Source organism: Bombus impatiens, unplaced genomic scaffold (assembly GCF_000188095.3).
Source record: "Bombus impatiens unplaced genomic scaffold, BIMP_2.2 scf_2645, whole genome shotgun sequence".
NCBI lineage: Eukaryota > Metazoa > Arthropoda > Insecta > Hymenoptera > Apidae > Bombus > Bombus impatiens.
In genome coordinates, this window is record NT_179064.1 from 110,949 (window position 1) to 135,159 (window position 24,211).

Genomic DNA, 24,211 nt, shown 5'->3' on the forward strand with positions numbered 1-24,211 from the left:
ATAGAAGCGCATATTTAATATTATCGATATTATTAAACATCTCCCTGCATTGCTTATTCCGAAAGGCTCGTTTAGAATTCATGACATTCTTTGAAAAAATCTGATAATAACTTCGTATAGTCGTGATTTACTATCGGTCTATACTTTCTGAATTTTCTGTACGTGAAACAACGAAGACGAGATGACTGGGCGTGTGTATTCGCGGTAACCATTAGCAGCTAGACTGCATTTTTTCAGAATCTCGAAAGTCGCGCGTGACGTCCATTAGTAGGTAGAACTTGTTCCAAAGACATTTGTAATTTACTTTCTTAGGAAGCTACTTGACGCGTTTACGGAATTTCAATCATCATTTAAGGCGTCACATGTCACGGGTTGAATTACTTCTCACCCTATGATCGTCTCAGTAATAAATTGGAAACACCTTGTACCCACGTACTCCCAAACCTATACGAAATATAAAATACTATACTCTTCCCTTTTATTACGTCGATATTCAAATTTCATCACGTATGTTGTTCCTTATAATAAACATGCTCGTTAAGCTGACAGAAAGAAAGAATAGCTTACAAATTAGAAATCTTGTTGTACAATTTTATTTATTTCAATACAATTTTCATTTAAAAATCAACTTATTAATCTTTAGCAGATTTAGTGTACTTTCTGGATTAAATTTTAGTAAAATTAAGTTGAATTTTAATAAAGTCTTTTTGATCTTTTTTTTACACAATGAATATTTTGATGACTTTGTTAAAACTTTATAGAATCATAATTATTAACAGAAAATGAGATTCGTATATATTTTTGTGAATACAACTAAACAGGTAAAACCTACGTAGAGATTTGTTTTATCTAGGTATTAAACATATCATGACGAGTACTATACTTTAGATATTTTACATATTTTTGCATACTATCTGCATTCTGTGAATTCTTTCCCTTTTTCCCGCAGAGCCGTGTGGACCCAATTACCAACGTAAATTTTTACAAACATAATAGAAGAGTTACATTTGCTTCTATATGATTCAAATTTATTTCGCATCAACTCACTCCTTTTTTAATATATGCACCCCAAAAGTGATGATGGCGAAGGATCAGTGAAACGAGACGAAAGCAAAGAAGGAATTAAACCCCGGACATCCTCCTAGCTTACAAATGAACGCCTACTCGTTGCTGAAAAGTTGCAAGCTTTGAGAGAAACAGAGATAGAATGAAAAGAGAGAGAAAATACTCTTCGTGGACATACGACCGTACGGTAACGAGATTCACGCCCCCGCACCAACACAGCGATAGAAAGTCGCGCGCATAGAACGTTCGGCGGGTCTCGTGCACTCGCAGGAAGGTCGTTTTCTTTCCTCTACGCCTCGTAGGCTTACTACGCCGACTTTACACGACGCGACTGCTCACGCGTCCCTTTCAGTCGTAGCGCAGCGCTCGTGGCGTGTGGAACGTCGTGCAGACGGGTGACTTCAACGCTGGACGAGGCATCTCGTTCTTTGCTCGTTCAAGCATCGCGCGACGCGTCTCTTATTCTTATATTAAATCCATCAAAATCATTAAAGGACTAAAAACATAAGTAAGAATAATAATTCGTGTCATAGTGAATCATCGAGATAATTACGTGGATTCGAGGAAGGAGAAGCTTGTTCCACGAGGATTCGTCGAGTAACTTTGTATTTTTGGAAGGTTTCCAACAACAGAAACTGGGAAGATTTAATAGGGACTGTCTAGATAATGTGTTATTAATCGTTGAACAATATTTGGGAGTAATTTGTTTAACAGTGTCGTAAGGTGTAATTATTATCGGATGCACTCAATGCCACTTGTTCGCCAAGTGTAAACATGATTCCCGCGCATTGACGTATGCACCGGACTGCGAGTGCGGGCTGCACTCAGCTGTGAATTGGTAAAAAGTAAGTATCTATGTGAATATTCATGACTGTATCGCGTGATAACGTTATCGATACCGTCTGTCCTTTTCCGTAACACGTGACATTTGAATGAACATATCCCTCGTGTGTGTGTGTGTGTGTGTGTGTGTGTGTGGATATATATGAGCTTCGCGGCACGCTTTTAATTAAAAGGAAATAATTAATACGGTTGATTTTGTAATATATTTAATTCAATAGATACGAATGGTCTTCCATACATGGCCCGAAGTATCGAGCGTCGATGTTTAGAATGGCTGTTTATTATTAATGAGAAAAATACAGTTAACGCTGTGAGAATGGTTACCAGTTTTTTCTTGAGCTACCTTGTTATGAAAACATTTAACAATCGGACCACGTACAGCTACCTCTTGGATGCGCATCGTGCTTCTCGCGAATGTTTAAGCTTTCGAACTTCTGGCACGCAGCTGCGTCGCCCCTTAAGCTGTTTATGTGATATTCAAGGGCTTTCCTTCTTTTGTCTGTCTCTCGTTGCCCGACGAAATTACGTCGATGCTAGTTTTTTTTCTAGTAACATGTACCAGGCACAGCTCGGTAATCATCTACAGTCTCGTCGATAATTATCAAACGTCCTTCACTACGGTTGTTTCCCCTCTTCGTAGCCTTGAAGAGAGAGGCCGAAGAAGCTATCAGCTACATTAACTTTTTATCCTAAATAGATGTCACGTATACATTACCCTATCTTAAGTAGCACCAAAGATAGCATAAAATTAGATCAACCTGTTTTCAGGATTCTTGTTAATCCTCGCTTCTAACCGACCCGTAAACTAGTTTCCTCTCCGTTATTGGATTAATTATCACAATGAAAGGCACAATTAAATGATACAACAATAAGCATTACAATGTACAATTGGAAATTGCTTCTTGGAATATTATTTGAATGAAATTATTCAATTTTACATGTTGAAAGGAGATTCAAATTCAAACGCATAGTTAAATCAGCATTTAATTTCATCTGCGTGATACTTAATGTTATTGGATGTAATTGAACTGCAGGATCCAGTCAATAGGTTATTAGACTAAATCGCTAGATGCAATTGATCAATTATGTTTTCTGAAAATTCCTCAGTTTGTTTCTTAAGTTCAATCAGTCTTCTTTTCTTCAATTTATTTTCTAATCTTTTATGAATCTGATTTCTGGTATTTCTTAAGAGCAGAATATATTGATTTATGTTTAATTTTACATATCCGAAATAATTCACTTTTCACAGATAAACATTTTTAGACTTTGTCTCGATAAAGTCTATCAGTTGTTTGGCTTCTAGATGTGTAGTTCGATCTAACAGTTTTATATTTTGAGCAAAACTAAAGGAAACAACCGAATTTCGATTTCAGGTGAGATCAAAGAGGGATGCTGAAGCACGTGTCAGTCTCGCCGTGGCGAGGGCGAGCAGATAGCGTGAGCCTGGCTTCGAGCGGAGGTGCGAGTAGCTGTGGAAGCGGAAGTCCTACCCCTGGACACACACCACCGCCATCAAGGGCATCTTCGTGCGCTTCGCTTGCGCCCTTAACCGCCCTTTCGAGCTTTTCTCCCGCCGACGCAACTCCACAGCAGGTAAGTCCATCAAATTACATACAATTCTTCCCTTTTCACACCGATCTCAATTGTCCCGATCAAAATAAGGTTGATCGAACCTTTTGTTCGTAATCAAATGAGGATTAAATCGAACAAAAGATCATGCTAGATGAAAAAAGTCGCGCATGAAGCAAAAAGAAAGGTTGAACGCGCCGCGGGAGGGTACAAAAAGCAATGACGTGGTTGCTTAATGAAGCAAACGAGGAGAACAAAACGTTATCCGTGACAGGCGTTAAAACGGTTTCATGAAAACGAGAACAAAACGATTCCCTGCACTTATTAACAGCTGGACCACGTGTGTCCTTGTCCGTTCGCGCTAATGGGATTCATCGGCGGTACGTGTGTTTAATCCACGATTATTTCTGACGTAGTCATTCGCTTGATTACTATCCCGCCAAAAATAGTCGCGATTATTTTCGATTGAGTAAACAGCATTCGTGATAAAATTATCAATTGATTGAAATTATCAGTTATATTCGAAATTATTACGTCATACAAAATTTCCATTGCGTTAATCGATTCAAGATATTCCAAGATATTTCATTGGTTTTATTTGAACGTTGACAGAAGTCAGGTTTGAGATGAGGGTGAATTTCTCACGAACCGAATGTCCCCAAGTTCGTCAAGCAGCAACTGCACGCGGCTCGGTTTCGCATCCCTTTTTGCACGAACAGAAACATGACTCTCCGGAGGCCCTTGATCCCAGCAAGATGCTTAGGGTAGCCAGTTTAGTCCAACATCTGCGAGGAAATGGAGGACACAACTCAAACCATTTGAATATTCAAGTAAAATTTCTAGCGAATATACTGGTAGTTTCTTCGTGGCGTGTAGTGTAAAATTTCGATCGAGCCAGGTTAATTGGCATTAAAGTCGATTACTCGCATACCTCGTATATCATCGTCAATATCGCCGGCTCAGTCAATAAAAATTAGGGTCATCGCATTTAATACAATGCGAACTTTGCATTATTGCCTGTCAACACCCCAGTTTCTCTAGATATTAACTACACGATTGTTGAATACATAGTTACATTGCTGAGTTTTCATTGTATTTGCGTTTGCCTGGCCCGTTTCACACGAGGCTGCGCCAAAGGTCGTTACAAAACAGCTGGATTCTTCCGTTAACTTCTTCGAGAAACCAACTGTGTATGAGCATCCTGGTCACTGATTTGTGAATATTTTTATGGTGGGTTAGTCATCTCAAATTTCACGAATCTAGTTCTACTCTTTCAGGAGAAACCATTAACGCCCCCGATTTACATCTCCAATTCATTATTTTTCACTTCCTCTATTAAACTTCTACGAGAGTAAACAATTTTTTTCGCCAAATTTCTCAATTACCTAAATACGTTGATTAAATCTTAATCTTTTTACGAATTTTTTACTAAATTTTAATTTTTGACTTTCGTATAGTTCAGTTAACAGTTTTGTGTCTCTAGCGAGAATAAAAAACAAATTCATTAAGGATAGTTTCATGATCTCGTAGAAAACCTGTCATCGTTTTCTTTTTTTCAAAGAAAGAAGATATATATCACCCTTAAGGTTGAAGTTTTTTTTCTTTCGGTGTCTTCCGATGGGCGAAGTTCATCTTCGTCGTACGTCCCGCAGTTTTTGTTCGTGGAACCAGGAATTCTCTGTGAGAACCCCGCATGCCAAGGCGTCGCACATTGCGGCCAACTCACAATGTGAAGTGAAAAACTATACATACCGCCGTAACCCTGATGGATCCACTTAATCGCACTTGCTCCCTGCCTACCGACCTTCGTTCCTTAGTAGGTTGCCAGGAATGAACCGGAGAAACGACTATGTTACGAACAATCAGCTTGTTGCGATTTGCGACATGAAAAACTTTGAAAAGTAGGAACTTTCTCTCCGAACGAAGTAGTCCAGAAGATACAAAAGATGTTACAAAATATTTAATTCATAATTAACCACAAGAATTTTCTAAATAATCTAACAGCAAAGGAGATCAAGAGTTTTCCTTGGTGAAACTGCTAATCTTTAAATTCAATTTTCTCATTCTTCATATAAAAGTGACTTAAAAAATTTGCAAGGAAAGTTCTCTGAAAGATAGCGTGAAGCTAAATTTGGTAAGAAATGATATGGCTAAGAGCGACGGAATATTCCTCAATAGAAAACGAAAAATAAATAGCGTGCTCCATTTTGAATATAGAATGACAATCCGAAAAGTCGGCGCCGTATGGATTACAGCGTAATCGCTGGTGGTAGCTTGTCACGATAGCAAACTATTCTGTCTCTCTGATAGCAGTTGTACTTTGATACGCGTTCGACTGCAATTTGTTTTCGTTGAATCATTTTTATGTCACTTGACACAAATAGGGACTTTTTGTACTTCTCTTTTTATGATCATTTGTATTTTACAGTAGCTCTTTTTTATATTTTTGTAAAAGTTAATGTGTTAGAGTCCTATTTTAATTTCCATGCAGCGCGACCAGACACATTATCGTGCTTGCGATAAGATAAAGAACCCGCGGAAGCACCACGATCTTACTATTCCCTTGCTGGTCGAGAAAAAGTCTGGAAACCGGTATGAAATAAAATGTATTCTGGTCAAAGCTTTCTTTTTGTGTTAACTAACTGTAGGAAGATCAACAACGATACTATTGCGGCTTTCAGAATACCACACAATTTTACGTAACTGGGACGAAAAGTGAAAAATCGTCACTCGCGTCCAATGGTCTTGATAATGTCAATGTCTTCTCGTAGACATTCCATTACCATATTAAATGGTATCATTACACACCACGAGCACGTAAAACCACTAACATTTGCATTTATTCAAACAAAAATTTGTTGCTTCTTTTATCTCTTCAATTTTTGTATGTTAAATCATCTCTTATCTATTCCGTTAGTTTATGACGATTCGATATAGTATTCGTTTTACTGTTAATGGAATACATCGTTAGATACTTCGAAACAAATTACTATACTCTATTACACACATTTACGAGATAATGGAATAATTTTGCTTTTTCTTAGAACACTAATTCTGATTACCATACTCACTTCTTCTTTTGTACTACATGTTCGTTTTACATAAATTTTCCACGATATCCTTCGTGTGAACTGTCGGTTATAAATATTAGAACATCTGCACAATATATAGAGAAATTAGCAAATATTACTGAAAAGTTTTACATTTTCTTTTCCAATGTTTTAATTTTGGATCAAATAGGATAATCAAATGACTTGCAATTTGCCAAATTTATCTTTATTTATCGATCAAATTAATCAAATTTTATTTGTCGAATTTATTTAAAACTGTTTCTACTATGCAGAAGAATTTGTTAATACTAATAACTTGCAATTTGTCACATGTAAAATTTCCCTAAAAATATTAAATATTTGCTCGTACAATAGTCGAATTAAAAACCGCAAAATTCACGTAAAGGAAATTCCATGCTGCAGAATCTGGATCATCTCAATGATCGATGATCGATCATCCTACCGCTATACGCACGAAATCACGTTCCATGTACCTTCTCATTCCGTCTCTGGATGCCGGACTTGTCTCGCGTTCTCGGACCTCGCAACATCCGGCGCGGCGGCCCGTAGTTCCGGCTTTCTTGTCTACGTGTATCTTTTATTTGAACCGGTCTTGATAAAACGTACTACCCGTTGTTCCATCAGAATGTTAGGCTTTTATCTGTCGATCGATCGACCTTCACTCTTGTGACGGTTTACTCTTACAACTTCTGTCTGCATAATTTTGCTAAGTTACAATGGCCCTCGTCATGAAACCAATATGCTAGAAGAGATTTCATAATAGCTTTTTTTTGGTTGCAGAAGGTCAATGGAGATGCTTAACCCTTTCATTGTTACAGGTGGCTATAATTTTCCAGTATAAGATTAAGTCCATTATGAGTTTTGACATTTCAAGAATGGTTGTACGCATACGTTCACCTTTCCCTATTGAATTTTTATTAGGTTTCAACGTGAAGTATTATTTACCATCAGATACATTAATCATCTCATTAATTTGCTGCAATTTGATTTTTATTCAGTTGTATTAAAACTATAATTCAGTACAGTTGTTTAGAAAAATGGAAATGTAGTAATGTTTCTTTATAAAAAAGTAAAATTTGTACAACCTTTGGTATATAAAGTAGGATCATAAACATTCATTACGAGATATTTATAGTTTTAATAAAATCATAATTTAGTTTAGTTTCTTGGAACTACAAAAATGTAGTATTATTGTATAATAGTACAATATAATAATGGGTTAGTAGTAGTATATCAAGGATGTCAATCATTATCCCAATCTTCTGAAATTAGATTTCTATTCACTTCAATGCAATGCAGAATTTCGAAAATATAAAAATATTTTTCACACCATTCAGTATAAATTAATCTCACTTTTATCATTAGAACAGAAGTTAGCTGTCTCAACGAATTTCTTAGCACTTCTCGACACGTAACAGCATTGTCTCCGAAACAATATTAGAATAGTCCTTGCGCAACCAGATTTCCAAGCGGCGGACAATAAGAAAAGAACAAGTTTGTGAACGAACCAGGAAAGTCCGTGCTGCAAGCCGTGGTATTTTCGCTTCCTGCTCCGATTCCGTCATCGACGGCTCACGAAACCTGGGGGCGCAATCGTAATAAATTATTGGCCGCATTAATTATCATGCGTTGGTGCACCCGCATGACGGCGACACGGTAAACCAGAATTTCAAAAGGAAATCTCTTCGTATTTTTAGCTTGAAGAACTTTTTCTTTTTTATGAAGCCTGTAGAAAGAGTCAGAATACCCCATAATCAGGATACAAACGATCCAGGGTTTCTTGTCCGGTTTCAAGGATGCTTCTCCTATAAAACGCACCACATAATCGTCAGAGTTATGTCTGCTATGGAGGCATCTCTTTTATATATCCGCTACGGGCAGAACGTGGCTCGAATTCACACGATTAGGCTACGAAATTGGAGTTATAGTATACTCAGTATACTAAGAGGGGTTGCTCCACGTTCTACGGTATCCGTTGATTTATTATCATGCTAATGACTTTATGGAACGCTGCCTGTTATGTAACAGTATTAAGTGGCGCTTTCCAACGACGAGGGAATGCCATTACGTCACGGTGTAGCGCAAAGGAAACCGTAATTGGTGCACCGATAGATTCTTATTAGATATTATTGTACAATAAATAGAAGATTTTATCTTTATCGATTAACCCTTTAGATGTAATTTTGGAAGCATTTGACAGATATTTAGAGGGTTATTTAAAGAACGCACGAGCCACGAGAACATTCTGTTCTTCTTCTGTCCCTTCGCTGATAATTATAGGTTATTATCCGCTTCTGTTCTCTCGTAAGAGGAACGACTCGCGAGATGAACTCTTCTTCTTGGAGCGCAACGGGGACATGAGATTTTTAAGCGAGTGCTGCCTCTTAAGTAAACACGCGTGGACCTAACAAAAACATCGTTGACATGTGTGACGTGAAAAATATCGAGGCTAACATCTCTTCCAGTGTTTTATGACTGGATTAAAACTCACTTACGCCAGTTTTTACCTCTGTCAGATATCTATTTGGTCGTTTTGCTTATTTTCATAGCGAGTTCTTTTAAGAAACCAGATGTATACTCGCGAGATTCGGCAAATCTGTAGATCGTACATCGTTGACAGAATAAATCCAGAGATAATTTGGAACAGGAAAAGGTTTGAGCGATTAGATACCGGAATTCTTGTGTAATCGCGGTTCGTCTTTCTCATACACGCGTTTTCTTATGATAAAGTTCAGTTTTCATTCGCAGTTAGCAAGTAAGAAAGAGCGAGACTTCCGTCATCTTACAATAAATACCGAGAATCGATGATTCGGCTTCCGTTGTGATAACAAGTTAGCGGCTATCGATCATCGAATATAAATAACACCGTTTCTCTTTCCATTTATCTGCAGTTTCAGACTCCCGGTGTTGCCCTTATCTGTGCCGTTCACCCGTTTTTCCCAGAACCGCTCGTGTATCGGCAGAAAGAAAAAAATCTGAAGATTGGCGCCAGAAGAATTACATGGCTGGTCTTTAAGAAGCTCGTGGTTCGTTCTAATTTGAACGCGTATCCTAGGATTTTAGAAATACTGTGTTTCTTCAATACTGTTATGATTATCGCCTAATATAGTCGAAGAAAAATAGAAAATTCAGTTAGAAGATTCATAAACAAAGAAACGTTCTAAAATTATAATTCAAGTGATATTATTAACAATGCCATTTCTTATTTCGATAAAGAATTGATCTTAGGGGTGAAAACGTCATTCTAAAGAAATCATACAATGTACCTATTGAAAAGATGTTAAATTCGAAGTTTTATGGCTTTTCATCCTCTACAATGTGGTTGTTTAGAATTTTCCAAAGATACTATCTTTCTCAAATCTTCAAGAGCGTATCTTTCTACATTAACGACCCTTAGTTTATTGAAATTTCATTGCGAATGAAGAGGAAATTATTTTCATTACCTATCTAATATTAATTACAATAGCATTGAAAGGAACTCTCGTGTGCGAAAAGTCCTTGTAAGGACCATCGTGGGCGGACATTTGGCATTCAGATCACGGAAATTGGTTTATTGGCGTAAACCGATCCGGTCGTTACATCGTTCTCGGCGATTAATAGTCACGGTTGATTCTGGCTTTTTAACTCCTTTCAATGCCAGAGTGCGAATTCGGAATTGAAACCGTGTCCGTTATTATCTCCGTGCATAGTCACATCCGCGATTTAACGTTTCAGCCGATCGTCCAGCCGGAATTCGTTGCTTAACGTGAGTGACAATCGTCGATTATGTAACTTCGTGTGACGCACGTACACGTTTCAAGTACGTTTCTCGACGATTTTCACGGGGCGGATTCTTCGCACGAACGATGACGAGAATGATTAAGGGATAGTAGAGACGATCTGACGTCAGGTCTTTACGACGTCGTAGCAGTGATGCTGTACTACATATTTGATAGTATTATATCTCCAAATGTGGGACCTGTGCATCACTATGTAATAATATGCATATAATAGAATTCCATTTATTTATTTTAAAAGGAAAAGAGTTCATATAACAAGTTGTTTGGAATATAAAACCATAGGTTCCGAGAAATTTTATATTAAAACTACATATACTGAAGCCGCTAGTAATATCATGGAAATTTTCTGAGTATAAAAGGTTAACATCTATGGGAATTGAAAAGATAAAAACGATTTCGCTATATTTTATTGTGTCATTTAATCATAAAATTAGAAATTCACAGATCGTCTTTGCTATCTATGACTTCTCATTTATATAATATGAATTTGCATAGAAAACGATTCTATTGGCACCATCTAAAGTTTCGTGCAATACATTGCGTTTTACTGTAAATCTATCACATCGTACAAACTCATCGTTTTAAAGACCTAGTGACATTGCATCGCTCCTTTGTCCCAAACTAAATTGTCACAGGGCTATCGATCGTTACGCGAACAAGAAACTTTGATTACGAGCACAAAGCCGGTGCGACGTACGGTTTGATCAAGGCTCGTAGCCCATTCATGAGCATCGTCGTACGAATTCTTTAAGCATGAATGTTGTCTGGGATTGGTCACAAGCTACCGGTGAAAGCACTCGCAGCTGGCTACTCACACACGTGACCGCGAACGAGTACGCGAAACTACTTACTCTCGAGTAATACTAAGAGTCATAGTGTGGTCTGTGACGCATGACAGGCAATTAGAGTACCATTTTTCATGTTTATTGCATCGTATCGAGCTTAATCATCATATTACTCCGTAGCATATTAGTCTCTATGAAATGAAATATTATTCTCTTTAATTTTACAGAAAATCAAATGGGAAATTGGAATTGTATAAGAAGTATTTTGTAACTTGTTAAATGCTCTAAATAGAAACATTAGCGTATCACGTCCCACTTTTCTTGAAAGTGAAAAAATATACCGTTTTCTACGATTTCTTGCGAAATAGCTATAGTATGCATAAGGTATTACCCGGATAAGTGTTACTATATAGCGGATCCTGGGATTTGCTTACAACTACGCACTGTTCACACCGTAAGCACGTGCTAACTAGCTGATAGTTGGCTTGTATACTTTCATCGTTGCAAAGGCGCCAAAAGGTCTTGTGTCACCAGGAATTCGCGGTATTATATGGGAGACAATCGTGTCGACGTGTAGGTCGTGTGCTGCATTCTACGAATTCACTTATACGGTGTCCTTGATTCTTTCAGCCTGGTGACAGGTACGGGTATCACACATCTTGTTCGTTTATTAAGTTACAACATATGAAATTTCCGATTTTCTATGGTTCATACTTTATTGAATCTTGGAAGAGGTAGAGAACAAGTATATAGAGACTCGTCGAACATTTAAATCTGTTATTAAATTACAATATATGAAGTTTCCATTTCTTACGAGTCACCTCTACTTCATCAATCCTTTAAATATGAATACATTTTCATAAATTATTTCCTTCAGACGCGAAAAAATGACAAAGCTAATGAATTAATCAATACGCGAACCCCGTATCTCAAATTTAATTGAAATCGTCTATTCACCATAGCCATATAAATAAATCCATAACATAAGAGTTAAATCTTTAAAAAGATCCTTGTATAATATGTATTATGTTGAAGAATTATCTGAAAGTTAGATGCTATGTAAAATAATTTAAAAAGATGAACATTTTTGTCAAGAGAAAATGTTTAGGAAGTCGCTATGATAAAATTGTATATCTCGCCTTTCTGATTTCCTGATATTCTTTTTGCCAACATTATATAAACATCCTGATCCCAGTGCCACTAGGAATTTCTCATTTTATAATTCCCATGAGATACTTTCGAATTTTCTTACGCAACACAGACTATGCGAATTGAATTCCCGTGTACCCTTATTGAAAACCCTTTCTTTGATCTGTCATCGATCGACATCTGGCTGAATTGAAAGCGACAATTGCGGTTCGAGCCTTCAGTGCAGATGGTCGCGCTTCGCGTTTCTACAAACGCCGAACACAATCATGATTGCGACACTTAACATTCTTCTCGGTTTCGCTATCCACGGCCTTTCTTTATGGGACTCGAATAATGATACCTTCGGTGGCTGGCACAATGCTGAAAGTGAAGGAAAAAGGTGGGCTCACGTAGAAGTCTCCGGTCAAACTTACACATGCACCAGCGTGAAAAATATATATATTTTCGTGTTACTCTTTGAATTCCCTCTTTTCATGATACCTGTAACTTAGGAGAGTTTGTTTGGACATATAACAGGGACATTTAGACTTAATATGTGAGCAATAGACATTTGCATTAGTGGTGGGCGTTACAATTCTAATTTCAAAGCGATTCGAGAATTTTTAACACAATGAAAATTGGAATCATTCGAGTCAATGGTTTTACAGCGAGAAATATTAACAAATAAAGATATAATATTATGTAAAATAATAAATATAACGTAATGTGGCTTTCGCCATTCGAGGGTTCAAACTGTGGAAAATCTATATAAATCTTGAATTCTAAATCTTTAGAATCAATTAAATAATAACGCCAATCGCGAAACTTCATGGTGTAGAGTGATAATGAATTTACATATCGACTCTGATCATCCCAACGTAATAAAAGTAACAAGGTAAATTATTTCTTCTTGTGGAGAAAGGTACGAAAACATTCAATAGAAATGTAAAGATTGATAAAAGCGGTCATTCGTGGTTACTATACTCCATCTATATGCAATTTGGCATTACTAACATACAATGGCTGTCTTTCAGTAGGACGACCAAGGGATCCGTCACACATTTTTCTTACGATATCTTGAACGAAACGATTTTTCCTAAAAAGGAATAATTTCATATGAAGTAATTACTAATACGGTTTCTAATCATTTCTATGAGTCAGTATCAGAGCAAGCAATAGTCATAGAGTCTAGAATATACTATGGAACCTGTTTGCCGGTTTTATTTTTCCGGTGCTAGATGCGAGATAAAAATTTCGACGCGGTGAGTTTCGTGTTACTCGCTCGACCGCAAGAATTAATCATCTCGTCTTCCCGTACGACGTATATACAATTCTTCTTTTCGTCGCCGCTACCCGATGCACACGCTCTTGTTAGCTTCTTCTCGGTACGTTTCGAGTTCGCTGAAAACCGTGTACACAAGAGAGGAACCACAAGAGTATACGATTCCTCGAATCAATGGGTAATTCGATGGTGTTACGTGCACGTAATTTCAGTAAGCTTCCATCGCAACCTCACGAACACGCCTTTCACTCTTTCGATATTACGACTCGCGATAATCGTATCTATCAACGGGCCTTCTATTTGCGTAGACTTTTCTATCTTGTCATTCAAGTTCCCCCTCGGCAGACGTTCCTATTAATCGCGATTCATACTCTGGCGACGCTCGATCGGTCAATAAATTTTCATTAATTATCAGAGGTCAGAGCGCGCAATAATGCCAGAGCTCTCGATGATCGGTTCTCGTTCGATGATATTCGCCGTAGTGTAACCACCGGCACAGATCTTCCTTCATCATTGGGAAATAGTAATGGGACGAGACTCGAGATCGCGACTCGAGTCGACCATCTGGCACACAGTGCTCCCATTCACTCTTTCTTTCGTGAATCTCCTCCCTCGTGCTCCTCCCTGTTGTCGTAACGTGTTCCTCTATCCCGCTCTTTATCCCTTTTAACCGCCTTTGTGCTCTGTTCATAGAAGTCTCCCGTTTTATATCTTCGTGTGATATCAACCGGGGCCTCGTGAACGTTTGCCTGATAATCGTGTGTTTGCCTTATGGCGCGCCACATCACTGAATTGTTGCTGCGAGAGCAAAGTCCCGCCTCGTTTTCGTGAAGCAATTTAGGATTTGTAGTTTAGCGAAGATAAGATTCAAAGGACGTTTACTTTCGTTCTAAGTTGCATCCATTATTTCTATTATGAAATTTTAATCACTAATGTAACGATATAGAAGTACTAGGTACTTATGTCTGCACTGCGGATGTTTATGGATGGTGTGCAAAGACCGAAAAATAATGCCTCCTAGGAAATTATTATGGAACAACATAAATTCACGTGACCTGTTTTTCAACCGTTAAGGACACTTTCCATTGACTAAATGTACTTTCGACAGACTCCTGCGTCATCCTATCTTCATGCTACTAACCCAAATTTTAACTTAAGTCCCAAAGTAGCACTCTCTTATAATCTTAAAATATTTCCTTAGTAAAATATTAACGTAGTCCGATACTTGATGCAATCATTGTCCAAAGTTTGTTTCAAAACAAGTTTCACGAGTTTATATGTAAACTGTGGATTTGTATGCACTTACGAGAAATTTAAACTAAAAATATACAGAATAAGCGTAGTATATATGAATGTACAAAGTCCTTGTTATATTATAACATTTACAGAGTAAAATAAATCTCAGTTTAACTTCTGTTTCATTGATTGTATTTAGAAAAATCTGAATTTCCATAAACATCCGCAGTCCAATTCTATGCGACATACGAGGAAAATCCTGATTCTACCGAATGACTGGATCAAGGCAACACACAATGAGTCTCATCTGCGATTACAGTATAATTAATCTATTACAAAACGTGCTAATCGCTGATGTACAAATGTGAACCATTGTAATAAAGGGATGAGAGGGACGGGAACCGCATCAATGAGTCGGATAGGATGCGAGTCATCGATACAGGCTGCTGTATACTCGAAAGCTAACCGGATGAGAAGCGTGCAAGGGTTCGAAACAGCCGGAAGTGTGGACACGATGATGATATTCGTGGTCCTGAGCCGGACGGAAGAGAAACACTTTCTCTGTAATTTTCTTTACCTTTTGACACTATTGAACACAGGAAAACCTTTCGATTTTCGAATGTATTATATTCGAAGCGATCAAAAATGTAATTCAACGCATTCGCTGTTATTGATACATATGGCGCTTCTGTTGAATTATTTAAGTCATACCGCGGATGCAACTGTTGCATTTTAATTTCTATGCGTTTCGACAGACAGATGAAATAGTAGTAATAGTAGTTGCAACAAATATTATTTCTTATAACAAAGATACTTTTAGTAATAGAAAGCGTGATTCAAGGCTGACTAGTATTTTAATAACGTCGTACGTACTAATGCCGATAGAACATGTGTAATTAGTCACTGTACAAAACTTCCTACGATTTATATGCGATTAAACTTTCTTTAAGAAAGCATAGGCTTTGATCTACAAGAGTAGACAGATTGATTCCACAATCCACACGCAACGAGTGAATTAAGGTACGACTCACACGATGGTCGATCGGTCAGCACACAGGATCGTTAACGTGAGCTCGCGCGCGCACGCTCGTTGAAACGCGTAAACGGTTGAGATACACACTGTAGTAGCGTACGTGTTACGATGTATTATGAGTTAAACAACGTAATGATAGGCACGGCGCCAGTAACTCGACGTATCTCTTGCGTGCCATGTATGCAACGGGTGTCTTAAAAACACCGCCGATTCTCTGATATCGGTGATCGTTGAAAGTGTCTTCCTCTGTTCCCATATCGTCTGCATGCATCATTACTCGAACGTTTATAAATACCGTTACCGGGGTTTTATGTGTTAGCGATAGATGAAGTTCAAAGTTTTTCATTGTTCCTTAGAACAATTTAAAACGTGATAAATTTAATTAAAGCGATCAGCTGTGTATTTGAACACGTCCGTGTCAACGATCGTTGGGATGCAAACGTACATACGAATGAATGGTACCGATATGGGACAGTGGCTATTATCAATCACGGTTTAACAATGATAAACGATAGCCATCGTATATACGAGACAATTTCCCACAAATCCACGGTGAGAGCTTCTTATCGTCGTTCACGTTTGTTACCATGATTTCTAGCTTCCCCACGGTTCTTCTGACGAAAGAGTTAAAGCACGAACACGAAACTTCCGGTGCAATGAACCCCGTTAAAGTAACGCGCGGCTTGTTACGACACCAATATTAGTTTTACGACTAGCTTCTGAAAATAGATCGATGAAACCATACGTCATTGAAAAGCTGTTCGACAGCCTATATATAGTAGACACGCGACTGTTGAAGAAGTGCAGAATGCACCTGCAACCCCCAGCGAGGGTAAATAGGGTTCGTGGAGACGTGACTGGTTGTGGCAATATCTCTCTTCTCTTCTCTTTGTCGGTGTAGACCTGCTGGATGAATAATAATTATTCTATTTTTAGAGGAAGACTGTAGCAAAGAATAACATCTTTTCTCCAGTTCAGTAGTGAAATATTTTTAGCGGATTAAAGAATATTTTACCTCTAGAAAATAGCAATAGCAATAGAATCTCTCGTAGTTCATTGACAATTACTGATTCAAGATCTTATATTTTATTAATCAGTTAAAAGAGATTTTATTTTTGGTAAATAATGCAGAATAAAAAATTTTAGGTGCAACATTAATCACTAATTTAATAATCTAAATCTTTTTAACTGATTACAAAATTCTATTTCCGGGAAATAACAAGAGTGAAGAGCATAATTTTTTCAAATTCAATAACAATCACTGATTCAACGATATAAATTTAACTACTCAGGAAAGATAGAACAAAGTTTGTGATATTGATTAATCAGGAATAAATTTATATTTAGAATTACGAAACCAGGAAAATCCAAAGTGATAAAAGGACACACATTCCAGTTGTTTTTCGGTCTTGATATAGTATACGACTTATTGACACTTGGTCAAGTGAAGTCAAGAGGACGGGTTAACTGAAGACGAGCGTCACTGCTGTGCAGGCCATTTACTTTCCACTTATAAGCAATAATCTCGTTCATCATTAATGGTTCTCCGTAAAAACGAAAAGATTTACCAACATAAAATTATTTTCAATCGATCTTGACTCCTAAAGCACCTGTGCGTAACGATTAATCGGAGGAGAACGGAATTATGGAATTTTAAGTGGCTAAGTTCGAGACTTCGTGCATTCATTTCGCAGTGACTGCCTCGCTTCTGCATTATTCATGAAAAAGAACCACCTCCGTTCCAGATAACCCTCTGTTGTCGACCTTATCGCCTTTTGGTTGCCGCAATAGCAGTCAGGTGTGTGCATTGTGCACCGACCGAACAGAAGGGCAACTTTGCAGGCCTAGGTTAGGAAAATGCAAGGACAGAGAAAGCCGTATGATTATGTACATAGATAACGACGTAGACATTTCAGTTTTTGCCCTTTCGTGACTTCATTGTACCTGGGTATCGCGAAAAAATTATACGTCATGTGTAACTACGAAATGATCGCTGAATAGACAATTTATTCGTCTGAAGATTTTCTTTGACCAACGTGTAATATGGAGATGTGGACATTATTCCCATATTCATATTTGTAGACAAGACAGTTTTCAATGTAATCTTGAATTTCTGAAGTCAATTATTTTCTCAACTTGGCCTAGGAAATTTAAACTTCAGTTTTCAAGACCTACCATTTTATAAGTTTCTCCCTAAAATACAATTCTTAATTTAATCTTAATATTTACAAGGCCATGTATTCTCTTAACCCTCTCATACCAATGGAGTCTTTAATCCGATTTTGGGCTTTCAAGGTCAAATAATTGAAGTTTCCCAGAAGAATATTTCGAATTGAAATATCATTTCATTATCTGTGTTTTCTTTCTTGTTCAACAAATTTTCAAGTTGGACAACATTTTTTACGAATAAAATATCTTTTAAACTAAACGAATAAAAATGTTTCGAGGAATTAAATAATTGAACGGTACTTGACAGTTAATGGATGGGAAGCTAACTGAAAATGAGCGATGTTACGCGATTCTCTATGAGATTAGAATCGTACATACCTCGAGTTAGCGTAGAATTGTATTGTCACCCTTCCACGGTCCACTAACCGGATGTAAGCGTTCCGTATGTACTGGTTGTGCCGCTAATAATCGCGCGCGTGTTGGTGGTAACGGGGGACTTAAAGTTGGTCGAGTTGTTCTCGTTTAAAACAATCAGCAGCAGAGGAAGGACCAATTATACGAACCTGCGACCGTCTGTCACCGACCTCCTGTTCTCTTAATATCGTAGATCAGAGCGCACTAGTAAATATAAACAAGCTGTAGAAGAAGAAGAAGAAGAAGACGAAGAAGAAGAAGAAGAAGAAGGTAGAGGAGGAAAAGAAGAAACTAATGGAACGGTCCATCAATCAGACATAGAGAACTCTCGGATGAACCTCCCTGAATAAAACTAATTCGACATGAGAAATCTTCAACAACGACGACCCAACAATTTATTTAAAACCTTGACAAGTTTCTCAGAATCAGTCACATACATCTGTTACATAGATCCTGTAGTAAAGAAGGCACTAGTTAAATAATCATACCGTAGAAATGGGCATAACTCCTTCTAAATAAGCAAGTATTAGTTCGACGAACGATCGTCACGAAGTGGTACAATCTGTCATTAACGTAGAAGTAAAAGTTAATAAGAAAGTTGGATACAGTATTGCGTGTGCAATTAGTCACCATTAAAGACAGACGAGTATCAGTGTTGCGTATTCGCGAGCCAAGATAGACAGACAGTTGTCATCTTATTGGAGTAATTACACGTGATGGCGTACACGGAATTAGAACGTAAATTACTCGAACTCGATGGTTGTTGACGTTGTACATTTCCTCCGTCCGTCTCAAAAGAGAGTCGAACAGCCATGCTGACTTCCGAGCTGGATTTACAGTTTAATTTATCCGGCCATTAAGCATCGCGACCCACAAAGTTGCCGGTGAGTCGCGATTGTCGTTCTTTAATTTGGCCTTCGGAGTGGGAACGGAAAAGGAGAATGAAAACAGCGTGTGGAAAGCAACGGGCCAGACCAGTTTTCACCGTGTCGATGCGCGTGAAAATCTGATACGACACAGAAGAGGTTTCCATCTTAATTGCGGCGAAGTTTCTTTTCCCTCGCTGAGAATTTCGCGAGTGACAACTAGGTTCTTTCTTTTTTTTCTTTTCTTTTCTTTTCTCGGCGCGCACGTTTTAATTGGGCGCATCAAGTGGCTTATTTTTCGAAGAGCTAGATCTTCAGACGTTCTCTCTTCAAAGTAGAAGCACGCGTCTTCTCTCGAGACTATAGCCACCGCCGACAGGAGATGAGTATTTTGCTCGCAGCAGCCTACTCCATATAAAAAATAAAAGAGCAGAGGTCGAGCAGCCGTCTACCGACACTCCACTCCAAGTGGACGTACTCCGGGACACCCTGTGTAAACAGCTGCGCTGATTTCCTGACCAGTGGCCATTAAAATATCGATTTCGATGCGTGATTCGTGATGCAAAAGCACTGGAGAATCTTGTAACAGTGCTCTACAGGTGAAGCTATCTGATGAAATAATCAGGTTCAACAATATCGATGATTTCTCCGGTTCACTATCTATGCTAATACTAGACAGCTACATTATATAGCCGTGTCCCCGTGTAGTTTGTTGCGTAACGCGTTTATTGGATCCATCTCATTATCTTCATTGTGGAATTACTGAACCAAAAAATTGCCGCAGAGGAACTGAAGAGAAACACGATTTAATTAAACGAGGCGCTCGAGCATTTACGCATTCAATTCTGTAATTTAACTGGTATTTATTATAATGAAGATATATAGAATAAAGCTTGTGCATTTTTGAAGTCTCATTTTTAACTTACTTTTGCATATAGATAATTTTATGCCAATTTTATGCCAATTGTAATAGAAAATTAAACAATTTCGAATATACTTTACAAGCATTCAAAGTCGATTTTCTGGAAAACGAAGCAATCAACGAAGCATCTTTCTTACTTTTCATTTCCGTCTTCTATTGAATCACAATAGAAATCTCTCTTTTTTTAATCACAATCTCTCTAATCTCGCTCGTACTACGTTTTTATGAATATGTTGTACATTGTACATGCTACATAATTTCTACGAACAACCGTTTTCGGTCAATGACCCGTCCATAAAGAAAAAGTAGAGTCCGTAGAGGATGCGTTAACTCTTGAACCTCTCGCCGTGTCCACCAGCCGAGGAATCATTATCAACGAGCATGCACGCTCGACCATGCACCGATGCGTCCCGTGCAGTTTTGCTTTCATCTCGTGCCAAGAAGCCCGCAAAGACGGTACCATATGGCTCACAGAAAGAAGTTAGTATCGATAGGATGTACCACAGGAAGGAAACGTTCCAGCATGACCGTATTATGTTCCTGAGCATACCAAGAACATATTGCGAGAGGAAGACGATGGACGAGAGGGCGTGCGTGCACGTGAAAGCGGGCACGCGATGCGACGATGAGGGCACGTGCCCTATATTCTTCGAGGAGCCTCCTCCGCGTCGCTTCTTTTGTGAAAGCGCCGGAAGCGGGTGTCAATTGTCAGCCACTTGGACGTCGACGGACGTGCACCACCGGTTGTCCTTCACTGGTTGAATTCGAGAATGTCACCGCCTGTGTGGCCCTTTGCAAATAATTACACCCATTGCCTTAAGATCGTGTCACGGACAAAGATATTCTTTCTTCGTTACGTATTTTGTACGAGAAAAGCTTTGAATTAGGTGTTGGGTGGTTGTATTAGCCCTTAATTAGTAGGTATCATTGGATTATATTGTATTATTGGTAATCACGAAAGTTTAAGTCAGATTTGTGAAGTATGTTAGTTATATCGTACTATTGAGGTTCACTTTATATCCTGTATCTTGTGTAGTAAATATTAATGATCTTTATAAGATAAATTATAGAGTATAAATTAAGACGTGGTGTCCTAAAATCGATTGACTAGATTATAAATTATCAGTGATTCAACGGTACCATTTGAGAGAGTACGTATGTAGTGAAATTAAGAAATTACGAAAAAGTGGAGTTGATCAGTCTGACCAACTCCAAAGAGGCTGAAATAAATTTCATCCGTCGACTTAAATTGGATAATTAAGAAATTCTCCGACACTGATGCTAATAACAATTTCAATTTTTTATATATCATTTCTATATCACTTTTATATATAAACGAGCATAATCTCCAGTTGCATTCGAAAGTACCTATTTTCATGTTGACGATAGCAATCGCGCATAATCGGCTCACGTGCTTGTTAATCAACTGAAATCAGCGGCAACGAGGGATCTCTCCCGCGCCGTTTGAAATTCGAGTCTCGTTCTGTTGGACGCGTGTTTTCGAGTCTCGAGCCGCGTAATTTCACTTATCCCTCGGACACTTACTCTTAATACGTTTCGATGAAACATACGGTCGTCGATCCGCGATAAGGATAGTTGGCGTGCCATGGAACGTCCAGCAAACGGTTCATCGACGCGTAAGCCAGCATGGAACACACTTTCTGCGGTCGCGTTTAGCTGCAACGATGCTCGCTTGTGCCGTTCTTAATGAAATCGCTCGATTACATCGTTAGCGGCTCGTCTAAGCTCTCGTTTTATACCTAATAATCGTCCGTGACGAGACGTTAATTATCGTCTCCATGTGCTGCACGGATCGAGAGGCGCAATTACAAACTAGACGCTGCATCGGGATACGTGCATCAACCTGGAAAATATGTTGCTCCGCAAAAACAGTTGATTGACAACGCGATTACGCACTGTGTGAACTATTTTGTAAATCATCTCTGTTACTTCATCGTTGCTTGCATTCTTCCACAGATTGAACTTCACCTTGTCTTCCTCTCGATAATTTGTTACACTTTGAGAAGAACGGTGGAAATCGTTTTTAGAAGGATTTCCCGTTACCAGGTTTATTTATATCTATTTCTTCTTTATCATTATACATTCCGAGACTTTTGGATTTTTCAAAAATTCTTGGAGGTCTGGCTTTTGAAGATTAAGAAATAATAGGACTCTGTATGATCTATAGTATCTCGGGATCTTATCATTGATTGTTTGCAGTCTTCTGGAGATTGAACTTCATCTTGCCTTTCTTTCGATAATTTGCTGCAGTTTGTAATAAGCGGCGAGGATCGTGTTTTTATAAGGATTTCCCGTTACTAAATATATTTACGCTTATTCCCTCCCTGTTATTACTCTCTGGAAACTTTTGCTGCTGTTAGAAAATTATTGCAGCTGTGGCTTTTCGAAAAATAATAGGATTCTAAACTGTTCATAGGGGACTTTTGAATGCTGAGAAAATTCCTGTAGGTCTCATTTGACAAAGACTAGAATATAATAGGATTCTATAGGATTTATGAAGATTCTGCTGTATGTTAAAAACGCAAGGGCCACTGAACCTTCGGCGAAAAGTCGCGGAACATACGATGCAGTACGTCATAGTTGCGACGTCGCGACGATAGTACGAAATGCTTGCCTCCGTTAATGCAAGTGACAGTGATTGACCCTCGCGAGGAATTCTTGACCTCGCCACGCGAGCTTCAGACGCTTGAGATTGACCCCATTGCATTCTATCTGACGACGTTGCTTTTTCCGGGCAAAAAGATCTCTGCGAACGTATTCCTGGTTCTACGATCATTCCAAATTGTATTCCAAGGAGTATTCTTAATCGTGTGTTCATTGGATACATAAGACGGTGAACATTACCTCGTCGGCTACTTCACACTCGCTGTTTCGTTTCAGATTCACGATAAGTCCTCATTGTTCGCTGCATAAATCGTTTGCAGTGCATAAACAGGATATGCAAAAGTAGTTAGTAACGTGATTACGAAATAATATCCGTTTTTTGCTTTATTCCAGTATCTATTCTAAAATTCATTTAAAATAATATTCATCACGATGATTCAGTGTCTCCTTTGTGTGTACATTATGAATCGGTCTCAGACGATTTTTTCTATCTGAATGACTCAACAGCCAGTTTCTGTTATTTGTTCGTATTAGAGATATTAATAAGAGAAGTTGACGAAAGAAGTTAAATCAAGAAGTGTATGAAAGATTATATACATATACTGTCACTTATAAATATAAGAAATTTTATTAGAATACACTAATTAATGGTACTTTAATAATTAGAAGCAGTGTGTATTATGTTTTTATAGAGTTGGAGGGCTATAGATTAAAATGACTTATTAAACAACTTGGCAATAGTATATATTTCTTTTTGTACGGTTATATTGACATTACTTGCTGATTTTAGATACCTACCAACTGCTTGAAATAATAGTTGTAGTCTTTTATATCAGTTTACAAGAATTTTCTTTATATGACTCACAATTTAGAAATTGCGTAGTCTGAAAGCAAAGAGCTTTTTAAACTACAGCATAGTTTCACAATGTTTGACAGTCACTCCGCTACTTCTAATCATTAATAATAGACTACGCACATTTACGCAAATTCGTGTTTCTGTTAATACAATTTAAAAAATGCGACCTAAGTAGGAAATTGTTTTACCCACGAGTAGTATACTTTCGATATTTTGTATATTATGTGTATTCTGTGTATTTTTCCACCATGAAATTTCACATAAATGCATAAAAATCCAGAGTCTATAAATAATTATCTTCTGGTATTGCCACTAATTATTAAATGCAGCAGAAAAATGGCGCAAAAGTAAAATTTTCAACGGAATATACAATCGAGCACTCTCTCTCCGGGTTTCTAGGTCCCACGTGTATACCTCACTGCTCCTTTCGGGATCGTCTCGAGTGATCCAGGTTGATCTCGTCTCTGGATTCGATGAGAAATCGCGGGCTTCTCGTTTCCTGCGGATTCTTACTTTCGCGCTGCCACTTTCCCGCCGCTGAACAATGCGCTACGAAAGCCTGGGAAGT

General features: G+C 38.1%; 1 protein-coding gene across 2 annotated transcripts in view; it reads left to right on the top strand.

Moving 5' to 3' along the window:
- The window catches only part of LOC100740684, a 39,504-nt gene that overhangs the window by 2,553 nt on the left and 12,740 nt on the right, over positions 1–24,211 (top strand). Inside the window, exons 1-2 of one of the 2 annotated variants that reach the window (XM_003494560.4) lie at positions 1,389–1,910; positions 3,282–3,501. In XM_003494560.4, the coding sequence (XP_003494608.1) occupies positions 3,298–3,501 (204 nt within the window). In that variant the 5' untranslated portion in view covers positions 1,389–1,910; positions 3,282–3,297. Of the gene's footprint in view, positions 1–1,388; positions 1,911–3,281; positions 3,502–24,211 lie in introns of those variants that run through there. The other variant, XM_024372049.2, reaches the window with a different exon arrangement.